General features: G+C 38.2%; 5 protein-coding genes across 9 annotated transcripts; 1 reads left to right on the top strand and 4 right to left on the bottom strand.

The window, feature by feature from the left end:
• Positions 1 to 2,779: 2,779 nt before the first annotated feature.
• Positions 2,780 to 3,523, bottom strand: LOC128889771 (protein bcn92). Its single transcript, XM_054147734.1, has 2 exons — positions 3,388 to 3,523; positions 2,780 to 3,233 (listed from the first exon to the last, which is right to left on the bottom strand). The coding sequence occupies exons 1-2, from the start codon at positions 3,468 to 3,470 to the stop codon at positions 3,038 to 3,040; spliced, it is 279 nt and encodes a 92-aa protein (XP_054003709.1). The 5' UTR covers positions 3,471 to 3,523; the 3' UTR covers positions 2,780 to 3,037.
• Positions 3,524 to 3,766: 243 nt separating this feature from the next.
• Positions 3,767 to 6,120, top strand: LOC128889767 (probable phenylalanine--tRNA ligase, mitochondrial). Its single transcript, XM_054147727.1, has 4 exons — positions 3,767 to 3,895; positions 3,982 to 4,700; positions 4,774 to 5,066; positions 5,144 to 6,120. The coding sequence occupies exons 1-4, from the start codon at positions 3,873 to 3,875 to the stop codon at positions 5,432 to 5,434; spliced, it is 1,326 nt and encodes a 441-aa protein (XP_054003702.1). The 5' UTR covers positions 3,767 to 3,872; the 3' UTR covers positions 5,435 to 6,120.
• Positions 5,512 to 12,120, bottom strand: LOC128889766 (probable phospholipid-transporting ATPase IIB). Of its 5 annotated transcripts, none has more exons than XM_054147722.1 (11): positions 11,975 to 12,120; positions 11,336 to 11,538; positions 10,209 to 10,353; positions 8,839 to 10,130; positions 8,307 to 8,723; positions 8,063 to 8,228; positions 7,615 to 7,993; positions 7,304 to 7,544; positions 7,048 to 7,214; positions 6,780 to 6,983; positions 5,512 to 6,711 (listed from the first exon to the last, which is right to left on the bottom strand). In XM_054147722.1, exons 2-11 carry the CDS (start codon positions 11,503 to 11,505, stop codon positions 6,578 to 6,580), a joined length of 3,315 nt encoding a protein of 1,104 aa, XP_054003697.1. In that variant the 5' UTR covers positions 11,506 to 11,538; positions 11,975 to 12,120; the 3' UTR covers positions 5,512 to 6,577. The 5 variants fall into 5 exon arrangements, with proteins under 5 accessions (XP_054003697.1, XP_054003699.1, XP_054003701.1 ...); XM_054147724.1 differs by lacking the exon at positions 11,975 to 12,120 and adding an exon at positions 10,638 to 10,827 and having other exon boundaries at positions 11,336 to 11,450; XM_054147726.1 differs by lacking the exon at positions 11,975 to 12,120 and adding an exon at positions 10,732 to 10,827 and having other exon boundaries at positions 11,336 to 11,450.
• Positions 12,121 to 12,251: 131 nt separating this feature from the next.
• LOC128889770 (coiled-coil domain-containing protein 103) lies at positions 12,252 to 13,189 on the bottom strand. The gene is made up of 3 exons (XM_054147733.1): positions 13,010 to 13,189; positions 12,676 to 12,932; positions 12,252 to 12,591 (listed from the first exon to the last, which is right to left on the bottom strand). Exons 1-3 carry the CDS (start codon positions 13,160 to 13,162, stop codon positions 12,294 to 12,296), a joined length of 708 nt encoding a protein of 235 aa, XP_054003708.1. The 5' UTR covers positions 13,163 to 13,189; the 3' UTR covers positions 12,252 to 12,293.
• Positions 13,190 to 13,489: 300 nt separating this feature from the next.
• On the bottom strand, positions 13,490 to 19,068 carry LOC128889772 (transient receptor potential cation channel subfamily V member 5). Its single transcript, XM_054147735.1, has 14 exons — positions 18,865 to 19,068; positions 18,483 to 18,661; positions 18,330 to 18,417; positions 18,021 to 18,197; positions 17,748 to 17,937; positions 17,488 to 17,641; positions 17,162 to 17,416; positions 16,462 to 17,087; positions 15,912 to 16,077; positions 14,731 to 14,992; positions 14,242 to 14,423; positions 13,912 to 14,028; positions 13,705 to 13,830; positions 13,490 to 13,634 (listed from the first exon to the last, which is right to left on the bottom strand). The coding sequence occupies exons 1-14, from the start codon at positions 18,953 to 18,955 to the stop codon at positions 13,506 to 13,508; spliced, it is 2,742 nt and encodes a 913-aa protein (XP_054003710.1). The 5' UTR covers positions 18,956 to 19,068; the 3' UTR covers positions 13,490 to 13,505.
• Between the last annotated feature and the right edge of the window lie 458 nt (positions 19,069 to 19,526).

The following is a 19,526-nucleotide window of genomic DNA, read 5'->3' as shown; positions in this document are numbered from 1 at the left end:
AAATTCGACAACTATTATATTATTTGGCACGAAAGCTGAAATTATGACGGAACTCGAGGTACAAACAACCGTAAAAAAGGCAGTTTAAAGCGCAAACCTTCGGCAGACACGTATGTCAACAAGGCAACCAACGCCAAACACTCGGACAACATCTTCGACTTCTGTCGCTGTCCTAGAACAAAAACGAAATTCGACAAACTATAATGTAGCGATAGACGTGATACTATATTTTTTGTAAATTGAGCTTACTGTTGGTGGGATACGAGGAACGTATCGACGCGATGGAAAGTTAAGTTCCCCGCGCAAAACTGTTGGAAACTAACAGCGGGAGCCGCGTACCGCTGGTACTTATACTTAAGAAAACACCATGAATCCTCGAGGGCAATGCTCGACGCACGCGCAGTACTTGTCATACGTGTATGCCGTGTTTACTGAAACGACAGATCAAACCAAAACGAGCAAATTTAATAAACCTGACGAGTAAAATGTTTCGCGCTTCTCGCTGAATTTATCGCGCCTACATATAAAGCGGAAAGCTGGTACCAATAACTATAGAAGCTCTCTTGCCCAGCCATTTGTCAATGCAATGAGAGAGATTATCGTTTACGTGTTAGGGATAGAAATTAATTTTTTGCCTTTCTATAGTAAACTTACTATTTATTTATAAAGAAACATTGTTCGACTTTTAGTTTTTCCTCAGTCGAACGTTCCGAGAGAGCACATGTAGATACAGAGTTCTATTATCATGATGATTAGGGATAGAAATTAATTTTGTGCCTTTCTAAAGTAAACTTACTATTTATTTACAAAGAAAAATTGTTCAATTTTGAGTTTGGTTACGTGACGAAATTCCTCGTTCATGGCCTCACTTTCATTCGAGCTGCTTCTTTCGAACAGAACAGACGTGCCCTTCCGCGTGTTTCTAATAAAGTTTTTTAAAGTCAACTTAAACAAAAGGCTAGCTCATTCATTCCACCGTCTATATTTCCAATAGATTTCGATGGAAAATCGATTTAAAAAGAAAACCTCCAGTTGCTCCTGCGTGGGAGGATCGATCCCCTCCAAGTCCTTAAGACCGATGACCCTTGTCCTTGCACGTTGCCCTTGAATAAACATCTGCATACTGCAGGCTAGTAGAAAATGATAGCCGCGTTGCCTAAGACGACGTTGCCGTAGATTCCAACCTGATCCAAGTAAGCAACAAGGTTTAATTTAAAAAAAAAATTAATTTCAAGTATTCATGGCTTCGCAGATGTTGCAGTCTGCATCATCAGTTCCAGAAGTTGTTCTGATACAATTGCTGTCCTTCCTCAACTACCATCGGATTCTCGATCGTACTGCATGCGTATCTATGCTTCTTATCAGGCACGAATCGTCTCGTCTCGCCAATCTGAACTCTTATCCGCTGAACGTATGGAGCAATTTGCATCCTGAAAAACTCGCACGGTAACAAGCTGACCCTGATCTTCAGCGGGTTTGAACTCCAGCAGAGCGAGAACCGCGTCCTCGATTACCTGAAGATAAGCGAGGACAGCGGGATCAGGTTCGCTAGACTTGATAGCAGTGGAACCAGCACGTTCGTGTACGCTCGTGTTATAGGCAAACGTTGACAGTTCTTCAGAAAATTCAACTCTTGTTCGCTATCTACAGAAGTTGGACAAAATGATGAAAATACGTGTGAAATGTTACTGAAAAAGGTCTATGAAAAAGGTCCTGAAAAGTTGCTATATTTCAACAAATTTATTTGATCGTGGATGATAAATATTTAGTTGCTCTGCAAAGATCAATAATAGGTGCCATCGAGATCTTGGACGTAAACAAAAGAGCCACGCTTATAATCGTGAAATATTGTATTTAATAGAAATTATATTTGATAATAGATTTATATTTGACGGAGTTCAAGAACCGCATGTGACTCGCGAGGTGCAGATTGTTGACCTCTACTCTATGAGACTTAAGTCAAGGCTGCAAACTGGCTATTCCAGTAAATGAACATTTTTAAGCTGGAACCAGTCTTGGCGACGCTTCGACACATAGCTAGTTGCGCGTTGTTTTGTTGGATTGTAACCAGATGACCGTCAAACTCTGCAAGAAATTAAATTAAAACGTAATGATTATGATACAATAACATCCTAAATCTAAATTAAATCCGTTCTCCTTAGAAAGAATGACTAAACCACTTACGGTAATTCCAATTATAACTTCCAATTATATTGGTTGGCGATGATTGAACCCCATAAACAAATCTTAGACTCCACGAAACTGTACTATACAGTATACATTTGAAATCCTTACGTTACATATTACAACTAATTGTCAATCAAAAGAAATGGCTACATAGCTACATTCAAAGTATTCAAATTTACGCGCGCTTCTCTATAGAAAATAGAGAAAATTGTCGTGAAAATAGTTCCTATTCTCCACCGCCAGATGTCGCATGGATATAAAATTTATCGACGTTAGAATTTATTGTAAAAATTTAGAGTTTAAACATATTTTTTCAATTGGATATTAATATTGCAATGCGTCTAGCATAATTACGAGGACATTGTTTAATATTATATAATAAACATAAAGTCGGTAAAAATTATGTCGTTAGCGTTATCTAGCGGCAAGACACAGAAACTATTTCACGATGAACTTGGGCCTTTTGCAACCGATGGCGCCACTGAACTATTTGTATATACGATATTACAATGTATTCACATTATTTATAACAATTACTAATAAAAGAGTAGCTAATTATAATTAAAAAGGATATATTTCAGTATGTGACGCATCATTGTTAAATATACTTTTATTAAAAAGAATAGTCCTGAAATATTATTACACATACATTAGATCTCTATTTACTGTAATCAATATTCTACTTTATTCATTATAACAACATTTTACAGATTCATCATCATCTTGAAACTTACAACATCTTAGCTTCAGTTTCTCTAATCATATTCATGGAAATTGAAAATTTCCTACATGATACACTCATCCCAGTTCATTTTACAAGCACTCACTTAATATTAAATTAATTTGCTTTTTAATTTAAATTAGGTTTATATCTTGTATTTTCGATAACTAGTGGTTTGGTGGCATAGAAGTTTCCAATGATTACTTGTCTCTTAATTACTTCGAGCATTTCCTTTCCTTTTTTGCAATGCTCCTCGATCTTCGTCTGATCTCGAAGTGCTTTTTTTTCTTGGAATTCGTCGCGGATTTTTCTTAAAGCATACATCCTGTAATAAATATAAAAGTATACAGGTTAAATATGATTGCGAATGGTGTGTTAAATGTACCGGGAGCTTGGGTATTTTTCAGTTAAGGTTATCTATTCAATGGAGAAACGTCATGATAAATAAATGATACCTTAGATTAGCAGTTCGAACTTACCTGTAATTGTATGCATTCCATTTTTTACTTTCTCGAATTAGATTTCGATAAAGACTGAGAATCACATTCCGATCAACAGCCATCGTTTCGAAATAATGATACACAATCAAATACAATACATCATAGAGTAAATACGAGTGTAGATTTCCTATCCTGTGTTCATAGTGAACAGAAAAGACCTACCATACAACTATAAATTTTAACTTTCGATCTAGACTCAATTGAAATTCCTAATTATTAATGTTTTGATTGTAAACGATACGCAACTTTACAAAAAGGAAAAATCGAATGAACAAAACTCTATGACAAGAGACAGGAGATCAATGAAATTTTCCCACAGTCACGTGGGTTAGTTTATTTGAGTTTATCGGTGAACAATTACAGTTTACATTTTTACGATGTTGATAACGTACGGTGATTAAACCGTACGAGATACCAGAAACAAACATTTTCTTCATCATAAACAGTATTTATTACTCTGAAATATGTGGATGATAATACCAAGATGGTTAGGTTATTTGCATTAGATGTGTTATGTTGTAACAACGTAACCAGTTAGATTTTTATGGTGATACTTATTGTATTTTTTTGTAGGTCCAGGCTTCATATAGCCTTTGGGCATAATATAGTAAAATCACCACTGTGTAAAACCTTCTCTATAGCCTCAGAAGTTCAAAAATACAATGAAATCACATTATTAGGAAACAAGTATACAACAGACCAGTGGACAAACGTCACTCCAAATGTCCTTAACAAATTAGAAAGGAACTTGCACATTACCCCATACCATCCTTTATCTTACATACGTCAACGTATTGTTAATTATTTTTACAATCAATTTCATAATCGAATTGGGAATCCAATATTTAGCGTGTATGATAATATATCTCCTATAGTCACTGTTGCTCAAAATTTTGACTCTCTTCTTGTACCAATTGATCATCCAAGTAGAAAAAAAAATGATTGTTACTATATAAATCAAGATATTTTGTTACGTGCTCATACAACTGCCCATCAATCGGAACTAATTTCTATGGGATTGAACAATTTTCTTGTAATTGGAGATGTGTATCGCAGAGATGAAGTGGATTCCATGCATTATCCTGTTTTCCATCAAGTAGATGCTGTCAGAATGTGTACAGTAGATGAAGTATTTCAAAATACCAATAGCTCTGAAGAATTGAGGCTGTTTGAACACAGAGGTGTAGAGAGCAATGACAAACAAGGTTGTCATACTTTAGAGTCTGTAAAAATAATGGAACATGAATTGAAAAATTCTTTAATAGGATTAGCACAGGCACTTTTTGGCTCAGGTAACAAAGTAGACACAAAACATTTGAATAGAAGAATTTTAATTGAACATAGAAGTATAACTTTTAATTCCAGAAACCCAAACTAGATGGGTTCAACAATATTTTCCTTTCACCCATCCATCATGGGAATTAGAAGTCTACTACAGAAATGAATGGCTTGAAGTATTGGGATGTGGTATCATGCGTCAGGAAATTCTACAAAATTCAGGTGCAGGAGATCGTATTGGATGGGCATTTGGACTGGGATTAGAAAGATTAGCTATGTGTTTATATAATATTCCTGATATCAGATTATTTTGGAGCCAAGATTCTGGTTTCTTAAATCAGTTTAAAGTTGAAGATCCTAATGCAACAATAGAATACAAGGTAAAGAAGTATACTAGGAATTAAAAATAAAATTAATATTGTCTGGAAAGTAAGTTAATGAGATGTATGCTTTACAGCCTGTCAGTATATATCCTCAGTGCAAAAACGACATAAGTTTTTGGATACCCGAAGGTGTTTCTTATTCGTCTAATGATTTTTACGATTTAGTAAGGAATATTGGCGGTGACAGAATAGAACAAATTATACTGAAAGATGTGTTTCATCACCCTAAACACAACAAATTATCGCATTGTTATACTATAGTGTATAGACATATGGAACGTACATTATCAAAACTAGAAGTAAATAATATTCACCAACTAATATGCAAACACGCTACCGAGAAATTACATGTTACGATTAGATAAATTATATTAAATAACCTTAAGACAGAAACCAGTGTTTGCTGTTATTTTCGAAACAAAGAAACGAAGTAAAAAATGAATCAGACAAAGGAATATATTATTTTATTTGCGCATAAATTAATTACAAATGTGTCAAGTCAAATAATATTTACCTAGAAATAACTATGTCATCTATAGTACAGTACATTTCAACATTATAAGTAATAACAATTACAACTATCTCTACATGCTTATAATTTACGCACGAATATAAAAATCAGTTTCCTTTTATTATAGTGTTGTGTATTCACAGGAAGTAAATTGCAGTGAATAACAATATATTTGAAAATAATGCTTATACTTACAATATAAAACAAATATATCGTCAAAGGAAAACGTTAGCAAATAGATCTCTCGGAACTTAATTTATAAAAATAAAGATTTAACCTCAAATATTTTCACATATTTATTAAATACACGAAGAAAACGTCAAATAAAGCATTATATGCTTTCGAAGCATCCGTTTATAAACTTAATATAAAAAATACTGTAAATCAGACGACCAAATACAAAAGATAAATATTACGCAAAACTGAATTAAATGCTATATGTTATTCGAACACATTTCATGGAAGAAAAGCATATTGTTTTCATAAATAAACACTAAAAAAACACAATTAAAAAGCTCAGTTTCAAGAGTCTCTATTTACAGTTATCAAAAAATTCAATGAGTTCAAACATAACCTAAAATGAATAAATAGAGGACAGTTGTATAATAATTTTACGCGTTAATAGAGCAATGGAATAATTTATCTCTACTCAAAAATTCGAAGAAAAATAAGCCTGCGTCGATTCATCGGGTTGGTCCAGTTGGAATGCTCAGTATAATATTGATACAGTACAGGAAATTCGAAAATTTCATTAACAGTTGCACTTTGATGTTTAGTGTAAAGTTTGTATTTATTGATTATTTGAAGCGTAGTTAGAAAAATAGTGAGGAGATTTACAAAATGGATGTTTATCTATTTCATACTGAGCAAAGGACTCGAATCAGGAATCAAAGATAATTGGTTTGCAAATATTTTATCGTATCATTTCGATACATAACAGATCTTTCCAATTCATCGTGTGAACTACTTTTGCCAAGTGAAATTATTGTATTCGAACTTAAGATAACTTCGTGTAACTAGGAGGCGAGAATTTTTTTCGTAGGAATTTTAAGATATACAATGGCATGCAGGAAATTAAAGTTATCAGTAATACTTTCCACAAGAAGTCTGTAGTTTTGATGAACTCAGCATCTGTGTTGGACAGAAACAAAAATAGTCAAATATCTTTTAATGTTTTAAAAGGTACAAATGAAACTTACCAAAGTAGTCTCTAAGGACGACTAGAGATAACAAATAAAAGGCTAAGGAGAAAATCTCTGCTAATATCATAATGTGATGCCATGTCCTGATCGTTAAAGCTACCATAATTAATTCCGTCAGAACAAGCGCTGTGAAACTGATGGCTACTATATGAATGAATTCATCTTCAAACATTATCAGCGCACCATACATTATAACTCCACCTGGAATTACTTATTGTATACATACAACATATATGATCAATGCAAATATATTGAAAGTATTTACCTTGGTATATACTTATTAAAATCCACATGAAAAATGTCTTATAAGACAACGACCGGCCTTTACTGAGTTCTTTATAAAGCTCCGGATAAGTTAGCGCAATTTTCCCAGATACGTCTTTGTCCAATACCAAAGAAAACACTGGGAACATTGTATATATTGTTCCATATCTGCAAAATAGTAATGACAATAATTATTGTTAATCTCGATATTTTATTAATTTGAGGAACTGGTTTGAGACTATCTAATTTTTCCTTACCCCACCATTAAGAATCCCTGATACAAGGATACCGATGATAAATAAAAAACTGCCGAAAACACAGCTTGCATAGTTGAAATAATTAAACCACGATGAATAACAAATTGACTTAAAGCAGCAGAACGTTTGTAACTTCTTCGTCCATGAACCAACAACAGATTAGCCAAATGGCTAAACTGAGAGATGGAGAAATCTGCAGCCAATGAGGCCTGTCGCCCTTCAAGTCCTTCAAGACCTATGCCTAGAATACAGTGGATAATTTAATGAGTGTAATTTTATTCTAATAAAAAAACCATCAAGACAATATTTACCAGCGTCCGCTGCTTGTATCATCGAAACATCGTTGCCACCGTCTCCAACAGCCGCGGTTCTTTTACCTGTGTGTCTTTGGATAAGACTGACAACTTCGGCTTTTTGTGTAGGGGAACATCGACAACAAACAACGGCAGGCGAGCCGCACGCCAACTCCAAGAATTCCTGTTCATAGTATTGCAAACACACCTCTAAGGAATCCCCACTGATAACTAAGGCACAGTCTTGCTTTTTACGAAATGTATTCAATTCCAAATGAGCATCCGTGCGTGTCACCACAGATTTGAAAACGTGAAGGCTCTGCGATCGTGAAACCAAACGCGAAGATTTCGCTATACAAGTTGCCGTTTCTAATTTATCTCCTGTTAGCATCCAAATCTGAAATTCATAAAAAGTTAGACCCGTCAGCATGAGGAAAAGACGATCGCATTTCGTACAACGACTTACTTTAATTCCAGCATTCCTCAGTACTTCCAATGTTGGTCTCACTCTATCTTGTAATCTATCTTCAACACCTGTTACGCAGAGTAACTCCATCTCCCTTTCTAAACTTTCGACAACAGCGGTAACTCTTGAAACACGATCGCTAACGCTCATTCTCGCTGCATTATATCTAAAAGAAAATTATTTCTCAAGTAATAAATCATTTTTAATTGTACCGCTGCATAATGTATACTAAAGCAGGATGTACCTTGCTTCAAAGTCGAGATACTGTTCCTCTGTCAGATTTTTTTTCGCGACAACTAGCGTTCGTAAACCTTCTCGAGCCATATTACCGCATACTTCTTCCAACCAATCGTTGTATTGTACTATTCCGGACATTACCACGTCAGCGCCTTTCAGATAAAATACTATTTCTGAACTAGATTCCTCTTTCACTATTATTCCCATTCTCTTGGTCTCTGATGTAAACGGAAATATTTGTAGAATTGCGTAATTTAAAATTTTGCCACTCGGAGCTTTCAGCTGCATAATATTCAAGTCGCGCTTGACTAAAGCTAATCCCATTTCCTCCGTCCATTTAACCAATGCTACTTCGTCCGGACTAGAAGCTTGGTAATTGCGTTTTTGATCTGGCAAGTAGTACTGCTGATCCGCTTCCGTTTGGCTAAAGTAAAAGTAAGCAAACACACGTGCATAAATATTGATTCACGTCTGTGTTTAAATAAAACGTTCTTCGTCGATCGGGTAACCTTAAGCATTTTATTATAATTGAAAGTTACCTTTGAATGGAACCCGAATCTTCTGTTTCTCCAGTTTGTATGCTGACTGTGTCCAAGTTGGAGGATTTATTTACCTCATCATAAACAGGTGTTACATTATGACATAACGCCAAAGCATGCACTGCGTCGTATATTCTAGTGCTTTCCGATCTTCTTACTTTCCCACTGTGTAAGGATGCAGGTGGTTTAGCCGGTGAAGTTTTAGAGTTTACAGAGTAACATGTTTTTAACACGTTCACAACATCGTCAAATGTTTCTTGCCCGTAAGATATCATACCCAAGTGTAACTTTTTGAAAACCATTTTATTTTGAGTTAAAGTACCAGTCTTGTCGCTTAATAAATACGAGATGCGGCCAAGTTCTTCCGGAATAGTAGTCGTTCTTACGACCGTTCCAGCGATATCTTTGTCTCGCTGTATGCACCACGCATAAAAAGCTTTTCCCATGTCCAAATTTACTCTTAAACTGATCGGAATTATATACGAAAATAATAGAACGAAACGAAACATGTAACGATACCACGGCCCATTAAAACCTTTCAAGGACATCATTACCAACGCAAGGCCGAGTACAGCACAAAATAAGACCTTTGTTAATTGATTTATCTCTTGATCTAATAAGCCAACTTTTGACCGTGGAGCAGAATGATTCATGAGAGATCTGGTTTCCTGTCCTGTATACACAACAATACCAAGAGCTGAACCTGATGCAACAGCTGTATTTGCCCATAATGTGTTATCCACGCCTAAACTTTCTTCGCTACTGTATCCATCGTATCTCGTGAATGTACCAATGAAGCTGTGTATATCTTTCTGTGGTTTTTCAACGTATAGACTCGCTTTTATGTCGAACAATTGAGAATCATTATCCAATTTTTGAGTAGCTGGCACAGCCAATCGTAGCTTCCAATCTGTTTCTCCATCTAATTGATCGGTTCTTACAAAACATGCTCCCGATTTTTCCGTTGTACGCAATAAAACCAAATCGGCTGGTACTCTTTGACCTTTCTCCACAATTACCAAATCGCCTACTCGTAATTTAGAGCTTGGTACGAGTTCTGGTGTATCAAACCCTTTAACTAGTCTGTAATACTTTTGGGCATTAACTTCCTTGTCTCTTTTGTATCGTCTAAAATCGTCAATAGCCTCTCGACAAATTGTAACGGTCAACACAAAGCATAATGGTCCCCAGTATGTATATAAATATCCTATTCGTATGTCTGGTATGAACTGAGATATAGCCATAATTAAAAAATACAAATTCAAGAAAAATTTGAATTGTTGGAAAAGAACCTAAGGAACAGGGAAATAAACATTACTTTTCTTATTTTATGCTACAATTATTTTTCTATGCTTAGTGTCAAGTCTCACCAGGGGTAAAAATGTGACAACATTATACTTCTGATTTCTTATCACATTGGTAGGAAATTTCTCTTGCATCGGTTGACCAATGTGAATAACTCTTGCTCTTAATTCGCGTTTTCTGCAACATCTCCTCCACATCCAAGTACAACACCTATGAATAAAAAATAACAAATAAATGGGATGGCAAAAGAGGAAGAATATTAGTCTATCGTTCAATTTTATGTTATTTTTATTTTACTATATTAACGACATGATCGTTGAATTAGCTATAATCTAATAGTACAAATGAAAAATTATGGAAAACGGAAGGTATCGAATATTTGTGCGTAACGATAGTAGTGTGTGACACACGTATGTACGTATTTATGATGGAATAGAGCTACGACGAATCGAGTGATACTATCTGCATAATATTATCAAATACGAGCTAAATACCGTAGAAATCGTCGGCAATAGCTAATTAATGCTTTTGGGAGAATGGAAACTGCAGGAAAATCGAAGCTTTTGGCCACAGCAAAATGTACGTCACCTTGTCCACAACTTGTCATTTCGCGGCTTAGATATTAACGGGATATCTTCTTTCGATAGCCTTATAACATTGCTCTGCGTCTCCATTTAGATATTTCTTCGTTAAAAACCATATAAGAAAACAGTATTATTTATTCTTTCGTTGAGAAAAGTAGTCACACAATTAACTTTCGACGTTCGACACGACACTGTTGTGACATCATAACCACGAAGCACGCGCTTACAAGAAGACGAGTTCACCTACTTGCAACAGCGAATCGAATTCTGTCTCCTCTTGCAATACAATACTTTATGCATTCGCGGAAAGTTATCACGAAAAACAACCGATTCTAACAACTATAATTAAAGGAGATAATAGTTTTAAATCTACTATGGTATTTAGCGAAGTAACAGCGAGGGAGGGGGAGGTGTTAAATCTGAAATCCGTTAAATTCAGATTTTACTTTATAGTAATTTAGTAAAAATTGAGATTGCGCAACATTATTCGATATAAATTTCATCGAAATGCATCTATGTAATTAGTTTATCGTAAATTATTAAACAAATATTACTCGTGCTTTTTCCTCATTTACGCGACCGTAAGTGTTTAGTCGAAATAAACTTACCCGCAAAGAAAATTCCTGAAAAATATGGAACAATCGTTGATTCGTCGTCTTCTCGATGTTAGGAGTCGTATACTGTCTTCGGAGGGTTGAAGAAGATGGTCAGTTTCCTCGTCCATTTCAAAATCCCGCTCGTCCGAGCTCAAACGCAATGGCATTTCTTCTAACCGCATATTCTCGATGAGTCACTCGATGAATTCTGTTTACTGTTTATCACGGATACACTGCTGTTATTCTAATTTCGATAGGATCCTAAATAATTGTGCGACGTGTATGTATATTCCTTTCAACGACAGAACTGATAATTGTTGTACATATTTCTCCTTTGCTCATTACGATATATAATATTCGCGTCACGTGATAACAAAACGTTACACCAGCTGAATGTGCTCTATGCATATAGGTCCACACATACGTTGCATGCGTATACTTTATCGGATTGTTCTGAATTAGATAATAACGCGATTTCTGACCGTCGGTATTCCGCATAAAATTTCTTATTTGTCGCTGACGAAATATCAAGGAACACTATAAATAGTCAATTCTATCGGACGGTTCAACGGTTCTGTTTGTTTACCGAATGCGCGCGGACGCACGGATATATGCACACACGTACAACATTGGATCATTCCACGTACGTACGTGTAAGCATCGAGAGATATCTCTAGGACGACGATAACAAGTAAATTCGGTACCAAGCCTTCGAGTCATTTCGTTTTTGAAGAAGAATAGACTTGGAAATTTCGACTGATCTTCGAACTAAACATTAATCGACTACAGTCACTATACTTCGAACTGATGTTACGGTATACGCGGCCATATTGCGCATTCAACGATCACGTGATTTTCACGATATCGGTTGGTAACACAGATATCTGTGGCCGGTACGGAGGTTTACGCTGTTACCTTATCGTTGGGATTGATTATTCTTACAATTTATTTTTGTTCGCGAACAGTTTCGCTATTCAAGTACAATGCCGTAAATTAACCCTAAAGATTTGATCGTGTTTTTGAGGAGCACGTCTTTTCCTCTGGCAAGCAACTCACGGAATAACCGTGTACACGTTGCTCTCTCGTTTTCTCCCATAAAACAGGCTGTCAAGCAGAATCGGTTACATTCGCTTAAAACAGTTAGGATTTCAACGACGCATTCGATATCGCTCGTAATCGTAACGGTTCGATGGAGGCAAACATTTATTAGCTCAGCGAACAACGTCGAAGGGATTTCAATGGAAAAAACTTTTTCCCGTAAAGTGTCTCTGCAACATCGATCGAGTAGAAGGCGATTATTCAAATTCGATTAGAAACATCCATGAAAGGCTTAAAATTAGCATACGTCATACCTTAAATGTCTGAGATAATTAAATTTAGCCTCGTATCCTTTGATTATTTTCCAAGAGCGAATAAATTGTTCGTACGTGACAGGCAATTCGTTTTCCAAGACATCGTTGCTCCTGTCCTCGTCGGACCGTTTGTCTTTTAACTCGTCGAGAACCATTATAGTGTTCGAGTTCTTGTTAATAGCGACGGGATTCCACGACGTCTTTACTTTGGATTCGACATCGTCGCGTTGCAAGGGTTTCAAATGCGCAGCGTTCACCTGAAAATGAATAAAGTGAATTTTGCTTAAGACAAAGAATCTATAGAGAGCACTGAGTAAACGCATCGTAACGATACCATTTGCCTAAAGTCCTCGTACGTGGGAACATTCTGCTCCACAGCTCTGAGTTTCGCGTCGTTTTGTAGTTTATACAACTCGTCGGCTTTAAGGGCTTCTACAAGCTCTAGTTCCAATTTTTTGTAATCGATCGGCGATGTCAATTTGCTCATTGCTGTTCAAATTTTCTAGAAAGACTCACAAAGCGTCTCGAACTTAAAGTAACGTGCAAGCTCGCGAGACATCGAGTATCCGTTGCTAGCTGTAACGGTTACTATAGTAACCACATTAGGTATCGTTATTGCGTTACGTCGGTACTATTTTTTATTTTACGAGTCACGTTGCAACGACGAAGGGCATCTGGATAAAATAATTTCGAACAAAGACAATTTACTTAATTAATGTGCCCCAACAGACATGTACGTAATAGGCACTCGATAAAATACAAAATATTTGAATTATCTTGCTTTATATTTTTATCACCGAAGCAAAGAAATGTTTAACAAGAGAAAATCGTTACAGAATAACATTGTCATCTAGTATAATGCCCTTTTCCTTCGCCATTTTAGCCTGCCTTTTCTTGTACAATTTATCGTGCGTTCTCTTCATTTCTAAAATTTCCTTCATTTCTTCCTTATCCTCTTCCTAGAACAGGTGTTACGTTTAATTATTCCACGTCTGAATAATTTTAAGGCGAGAAGTGGGTGTTATTTACCGACTGATTCAATCGAAGCACCAAAGCTCTGCGACCGTCAGACATCGGCTGCGAATAATCCATCAACTTCTTCAGCCTTTCCTTCGGACTTACCCCTCTTTCCACCACCAACACTATGCGCGCCCACTGCAACGCATAACTTAATAAAAATTAAGTTAAGCTCGATTATCAACGTTAGCACATAGGAAACGATAAAGCAAAGTGTACCTGTCTCTGCCATTCGTTCCTAGTCTCAGCAATCTTCTGATACGTGTTCCCCATCATGGCGATCAACATGTTTACGAGCAAAATCGCAACGATCGCCATGTACAGTACAAACAGGAGCTACGACAGAATCGATCGATCGGTACATAAAAAGCTTAAGATAAATTACTGTAGTGTCCGCGCCTCCCATACCCAACAATAAGGAGTCAAATATGAACACGAAACGTAGGGTACGGGATTGGTCGCGTAGGTAAAGCGGTCGACTGTGGATCCGATGATCGTGGATTCGAATCCCCGTGCCTTATTTTTCGTTTAGACTCCTACATTACATACCTTGGCTTCCATCTCGTGTTCCGTTCTCTCGAACGCTCCATAGTAATCTCCGAAGTTCGTCATGCTCATCAGGAACATAGCCATCACGCTCTCCATCGGCGATGGCATTGGATTGCTTATCGAATCGTCAACCCCTTCCGGTGTATTGGGATTGTCGAATGATAAAAATATGATGTAGTACGCTGAAAGATAAATAAATCATGCAACGTTCGTTTATTTTCACAGACGGTAGTTAAAAAAAGAAAAGTAACATTCGAATGACACGACGGGGCTTATTAAAGTAAAATTGCGTAATTACGCGGAACGGTTAACACGGTAAAATCTTGGCGTAGCGTCTCGACCGTTTTACGATGGAAGAGCTCTCGGTGCAATAATCCGTGTCGATGTCGCTTCTGATGTATGACAAAACAGACAATTAGTGTGCCAAAAGTTCCAGGGCTAAGGAAGCGATGGGAAAACGGAACCACGGATTAAAGGGTGACTCCTTACCCTGAGAAAATCCCATCACGAACACCGAATAGATGGAAACAAATCGGATCAAATCTCCCATGATCATTCTGTAGATCATAACGACGAAAGGACCGACCGTCTTGAAGCCTCTACAGAAGAACAGGAAGTAGGGCGCAGTGGTTAACATCACGACGACCGCCAGCATGTCCTCGACTTCGTCCGCGCAAGACAGCCGCAGGAACGGAAAGGACAATAATATACAACAGGAGAAGAGGAACATAACTCGCGATGGTGCAGTCATCTGGAAACAATTCCTCTCGTTAGCGTCGAGATTTGTATCGATCATACTAACGTAACAACGTTCCTTTAATGACACTGGCAGGCAATTTTCAAGAATGAAACAACAAAACTCTGCAGACCAGAGATTTCCGACGATTTCCAAGAATGAATGATGAAGACAGCGGCAGCCATGTTTCAGACGAAGTGCTTAGGTGATCCGTATCCTGGATTCGTGCCAGAGACTCTTCGCTTCAGAAACTTTGTTAAATCATTAGACGAATGAAAATACAGGAATGAAATATTGCGGACGTTTCGTACGTACACGTGTCTAGTAAACATAGGATTAGTTTCGTCGGTCTATAATGATAAAATATCACTCGTAGACAAGTTCCTCAAAGATAAAGCATCAAGGAATGTACACAGACTACAGATCATGAATGAACACAACGACTAAACAAACTTGATCTTACAGCAATCGAAAACAATCTCGGAAAGTTACGATTCGCTGATGATTTAAAGAGATTTGTTTCCTAGAAATTACGCAAAGCAAACGTCTGAATTTTAAGCGTTAGCCTTGTAAGCATGAATTTAATCTTTTTTAAGCATCTCCTTTCGAAAATGTTACTTGAAGGATCTCGCGACACCTGTAGTCCACCGTTCAAATGTATGCATTTTTAAGAACGGGTGGACGTCATCGCAGATACTTTTCAACCTACGTATTATCACTAGGCTGCGGATCTTGACGCAAAGTAAAATCTTTGTAAACGTACCTACAAAAATTGAATCTAAATAGAAGGTTGTTTCACTCCGAAAGTATTACGATAAGAACGTTATTTCTAACAGCCTTTTATATTATTACATCCTGCGTGTATTTTGTAGTTTCTCATACATTCAAGTTTCCTATAAATGCATAAAAATCCGCAGTCTAATTATCACCGTACCAAATTTTCGATAAACATATTGAGACCGAGGAACCTCGCCTCTCGTAGCGCCGCGATAATGTAAAGTATGGCCGCGACTTCCATCATGATTTCCGCGATTAGTCGAATTTTTCCCGAGAACGTTGTCAGCTGCATCAGTCTGCATTCTTCGGTGAGGTTGCTCCACCTGGTATCGAGAAAATAGCTTCGTCAGCGTATTCGTTACAGTGCGCGGATTTAACGAGGCGTTTAAAGCCGAATTAGGAATGCAAATTCAGCGAGGAATTAACACTTGGCATATTTCTTCCGAAGATCTCTGCCTGTTGCAATTTACGCAAGAGACGTTTTTTTTAAAGATTTCGATTTCAATTCGATCCTAGATCGACTTCTGGGGTCTCGATAGTTTTTTTTTCTCTGTATTACAGGATTGCAACAAGCGTCACATTTTTTTCTATGGATACTATGGATTCATCTAATTGAAACTTGATGTAATTTAAGTTCAAGGCCACACGTGATCTCAGAAGAGAAACTTAGAGTTCGTCTTAATCTGTTTCAACGTGACGCAATGTACCAGTTGTTCCTGCGGCTGCTACCAGACAACGTGACGCCATCGCGCATCAGGTTCGTCGCGGCGAGAAGACTGCCGTTGATCGTGGCTTTAAGATAATCCGTGGCCGTATCATTTTTCCGTTGGTGCACGTGCTCGTTCGCACCAGGAGTCGTTTCGTAGGAGTTGTTAACAAGTTCGTTCTCGTTTCCCTCCATCAGCGAAACGTTCTTCAACGCGAACGTTACATCTGCCAGAATGTCGAGCTTGAGCTTCTCGAAGAAGCCCGGCGTCACGTTCAAGGAGGATTTAAGGTTCGTAATGAAGCTAGTGGTCACGATTCTCTCTACCAGCTCGGAGAGGTTGGAGTTTAGGTAATTTTTCGAGACTCGACTGGTGATTAGGGTAGCGTTGGATAGGAGATCCGGTCGTATGGCTGTCGATGATTCGATAGACGCGTCGGTGGCTGCAGGTGTGCTCGTTGTCAGCGAAGGTCCTGGACGAAGGGTGAAGCTGATCAACGATAGAAGGAAGTAGAAACAGAAGAGAAAGAATTGACGATAGAATCGGGATTTTACAAAGGTGTTCCATTTCGCATTCAAAAGGTCGATCAGTATGCCGTCCATCAGCTCCAAGTGTTCGTCCTTTTCCTAAAAAATCACTATGTTCAGTATCACTGGTTTCAGCTCTAATAGATACCGCGAACCTGTAGTCTTCCACTTACTCCAAACACCACCAGATTCAAGGCAGAATTGTGACTGATGTTTCCAGTGGTGACATCGATAGTGTCGACCTGCGACAGAGGATAAGCCGCGCAAGTGATGCTCCCGATCTGCCAGTAAATTTCCCTCTCGATGTTCAGAATGTGAAAGAACATTTCGATTCTGGCTAATTTCGCCGACAACGTCAAAGGCGTCAGGTGTTGAGCATTCCTGAGCGACAGCGACGCACCCACTTCGTACGCCATGTCGAACGTAGCCTTCCATTGCGAAGGGAACTCATCATTCGTTTCGATACGAGTTCGTCTGCTAGCTACAAACATATACTTACCAGCTTTTCGTAGATCACCAACATGTGCAAAACGGTATTGCCGTTCGTGTCTTGCTTGTCAGGATCTGCGCCTCTCGCGAGCACCAGTCTGTAACATTCCTCCTGGCCCAAACACGCCGCGAAACTCAAAGGATACTCGCCCCAATAAACGTACCTACGCGAACGAAGGTACTACGTCAACGAAGGAAACAAAATCTGACATTCCTTCAAATAGTCTTGTGCCCTAAGTTGCTGATAGAAGCGAGAAAGGGTTGCGTTACCCATCGTAATTCGTTTCTGGAGCCACGCACACCCACTCGTGATCCACGCTGTCGGCTCTCGACGCCTTCTGATCTTCCGGACACATAAAGTTGCCCACGCATCGTTCGTGAACGTCCGCGCCGCTGTCGAGCAAGAATTTTACCAATGACGGATCTTCGTTTACTATCGCTATGTGCAACGCGTTTTCGCCTGTCGAACGACAGACAGAGGAGGTAAGAGATAGTACAAGGTTTGCTCGAGAACGAGCAGAGCAGAGCTTGGTTATTACTCACCGTAGTATTCGTCGCTGATGTACACGTCGTTGATGAGGTTCGGATAGAAGCGCAACAAACGTTTTGCCAAATCGATGTGAATAGCAGTCGCGTGTAACATGCACATATGTAAAGTCGTTTCACCGACCGCGCCTCTTTGACTCAAGCTCCAACAGACCAATCTGTGCTTGCTCTTATCTAGGATAAAACGTACGAAACTTAGGTGAATCGAATACTCGAACAAATTGTTAAACGTTAATTGTACCCGTCCGTCATTCGAATAAAATGTCGTCCGTCGCTGCTCGACGATATCGCTATTGTTTTTCTTACCTATAGTCATCTCGTCGACTTCCTCGTCGCCCATGTCCTTGTCTATGTCGTAATCGGACGGATTCTCCATAGCCTTTAACGGAGGTAGCTGCAACGCGATCAACGGTGAAATAAAAAGTAACGTTCCTGGATATCCGACAATACTCTGATTACCATTTTGTGCTTCGGTCGATCTTTGTTTCGCAGCAAAACAAGCTTCTCCACTGGAATCCATTTACCTCTGCCTTTATTGTACAAATAAGGCTCCACTTTTGTTCTCAGAGCGTGATCCAATTCGGCGTATTGTTTCGTTTGCGTTGCCCTCTTCATCATGTCTACCAATAAACCACCACCTGTTCGACAGCATCAAACGATTCTTTGATATCGTGTAAAGGCATCTCTTCGCATATTAATAAAATTATCGTACACCAATAGAGGAAGAAGACGTACTTCTTTTTTTTTTTTTAATGTACGTGTATCGTCGAAAAATCACGAAGAGTTCTGTTTTTCAGAAAGATTCTCTAGTAGAATTTATGAATTTTTTACTCATGTTTACCTTTCAAGTCGACCAATTTGTACATCATGATGGACCCAGAGTCCGTCTGCTTTTTCACTCCACTGGCTACGTTGCTCTCCGTATTCCCCATGTTTTTTACGTGCTGACGATACCTTTAGCGACGAACAAAATGCAATCGTAGCGATTCGAAGTCTTATCGTTGGACAAGACGTTTTCTCGAACGCTTCGTTACCATAGAGTACCGTATCGATCACGCAAACACGTTGTACGTAAACGTAAACGAATTAAATCGTACAGCAAAAATCAGACTTTTTTAAAAAGTAGAATTCCTTCGCGATCGACAAACAGAAGGATTTTGTAACGGTTTCGTAATTGCTCTACAAAGAATGTCTGGTCTCTAATGATACTGGGTATAGTCTCGAGAATTAAATACGTAAACAGCCGTTTCGAAGGACCTTCGGTTTTTATTTTCGCGCCCAATATTCCGACGAGGATCTGAAAAAGTGCCGAAGCAATGAAACATTATTACTTTCGTTACAGATCGTTGGAATCGGAATTCATTTCGATCGGTATGTTATAGATTGTTTTAATGGGGACAGATACAAAGCCCGGACGTATTTTGTTTCGATAATGAGACCTTCCGATAGTGGAGCATTCGAGTAGCGAAACGTTCAGATAACGGAGGTGTATCTTTGAAATGA

Source organism: Hylaeus anthracinus, unplaced genomic scaffold (assembly GCF_026225885.1).
Source record: "Hylaeus anthracinus isolate JK02 unplaced genomic scaffold, UHH_iyHylAnth1.0_haploid 11997, whole genome shotgun sequence".
Lineage (NCBI taxonomy): Eukaryota > Metazoa > Arthropoda > Insecta > Hymenoptera > Colletidae > Hylaeus > Hylaeus anthracinus.
The sequence above is the reverse complement of the archived record's forward strand: the minus strand, read 5'-3'. Positions and strand labels throughout refer to the sequence as shown.

What these genes read in the sequence shown, in the direction of transcription:
- LOC128889770 (XM_054147733.1), bottom strand. Translation starts at nt 13,162, where the DNA reads ATGAGCAAATTGACATCGCCGATCGATTACAAAAAATTGGAACTAGAG. An exon ending in ACGAGGACTTTAGGCAAATG is followed by an intron (nt 12,933 to 13,009) that starts GTATCGTTACGA and finishes ATTCATTTTCAG; the next exon opens with GTGAACGCTGCGCATTTGAA. An exon ending in AATTATCTCAGACATTTAAG is followed by an intron (nt 12,592 to 12,675) that starts GTATGACGTATG and finishes TCGATGTTGCAG; the next exon opens with AGACACTTTACGGGAAAAAG.
- LOC128889772 (XM_054147735.1), bottom strand. Translation starts at nt 18,955, where the DNA reads ATGGGGAATACGGAGAGCAACGTAGCCAGTGGAGTGAAAAAGCAGACG. An exon ending in ATATGTTTATCGAAAATTTG is followed by an intron (nt 14,993 to 15,911) that starts GTACGGTGATAA and finishes AATTGTTTCCAG; the next exon opens with ATGACTGCACCATCGCGAGT. An exon ending in GGAACGAATGGCAGAGACAG is followed by an intron (nt 13,831 to 13,911) that starts GTACACTTTGCT and finishes TATGCGTTGCAG; the next exon opens with TGGGCGCGCATAGTGTTGGT.
- LOC128889766 (XM_054147722.1), bottom strand. Translation starts at nt 11,505, where the DNA reads ATGCGGTTAGAAGAAATGCCATTGCGTTTGAGCTCGGACGAGCGGGAT. An exon ending in TTGTCACATTTTTACCCCTG is followed by an intron (nt 10,131 to 10,208) that starts GTGAGACTTGAC and finishes CCTGTTCCTTAG; the next exon opens with GTTCTTTTCCAACAATTCAA. An exon ending in GATTCGGGTTCCATTCAAAG is followed by an intron (nt 8,724 to 8,838) that starts GTAACTTTCAAT and finishes CTTTTACTTTAG; the next exon opens with CCAAACGGAAGCGGATCAGC.
- LOC128889767 (XM_054147727.1), top strand. Translation starts at nt 3,873, where the DNA reads ATGTGGATGATAATACCAAGATG. An exon ending in TGGATGATAATACCAAGATG is followed by an intron (nt 3,896 to 3,981) that starts GTTAGGTTATTT and finishes ATTTTTTTGTAG; the next exon opens with GTCCAGGCTTCATATAGCCT. An exon ending in ACAGGCACTTTTTGGCTCAG is followed by an intron (nt 4,701 to 4,773) that starts GTAACAAAGTAG and finishes TTTTAATTCCAG; the next exon opens with AAACCCAAACTAGATGGGTT.
- LOC128889771 (XM_054147734.1), bottom strand. Translation starts at nt 3,470, where the DNA reads ATGGCTGTTGATCGGAATGTGATTCTCAGTCTTTATCGAAATCTAATT. An exon ending in TGGAATGCATACAATTACAG is followed by an intron (nt 3,234 to 3,387) that starts GTAAGTTCGAAC and finishes TATTTATTACAG; the next exon opens with GATGTATGCTTTAAGAAAAA.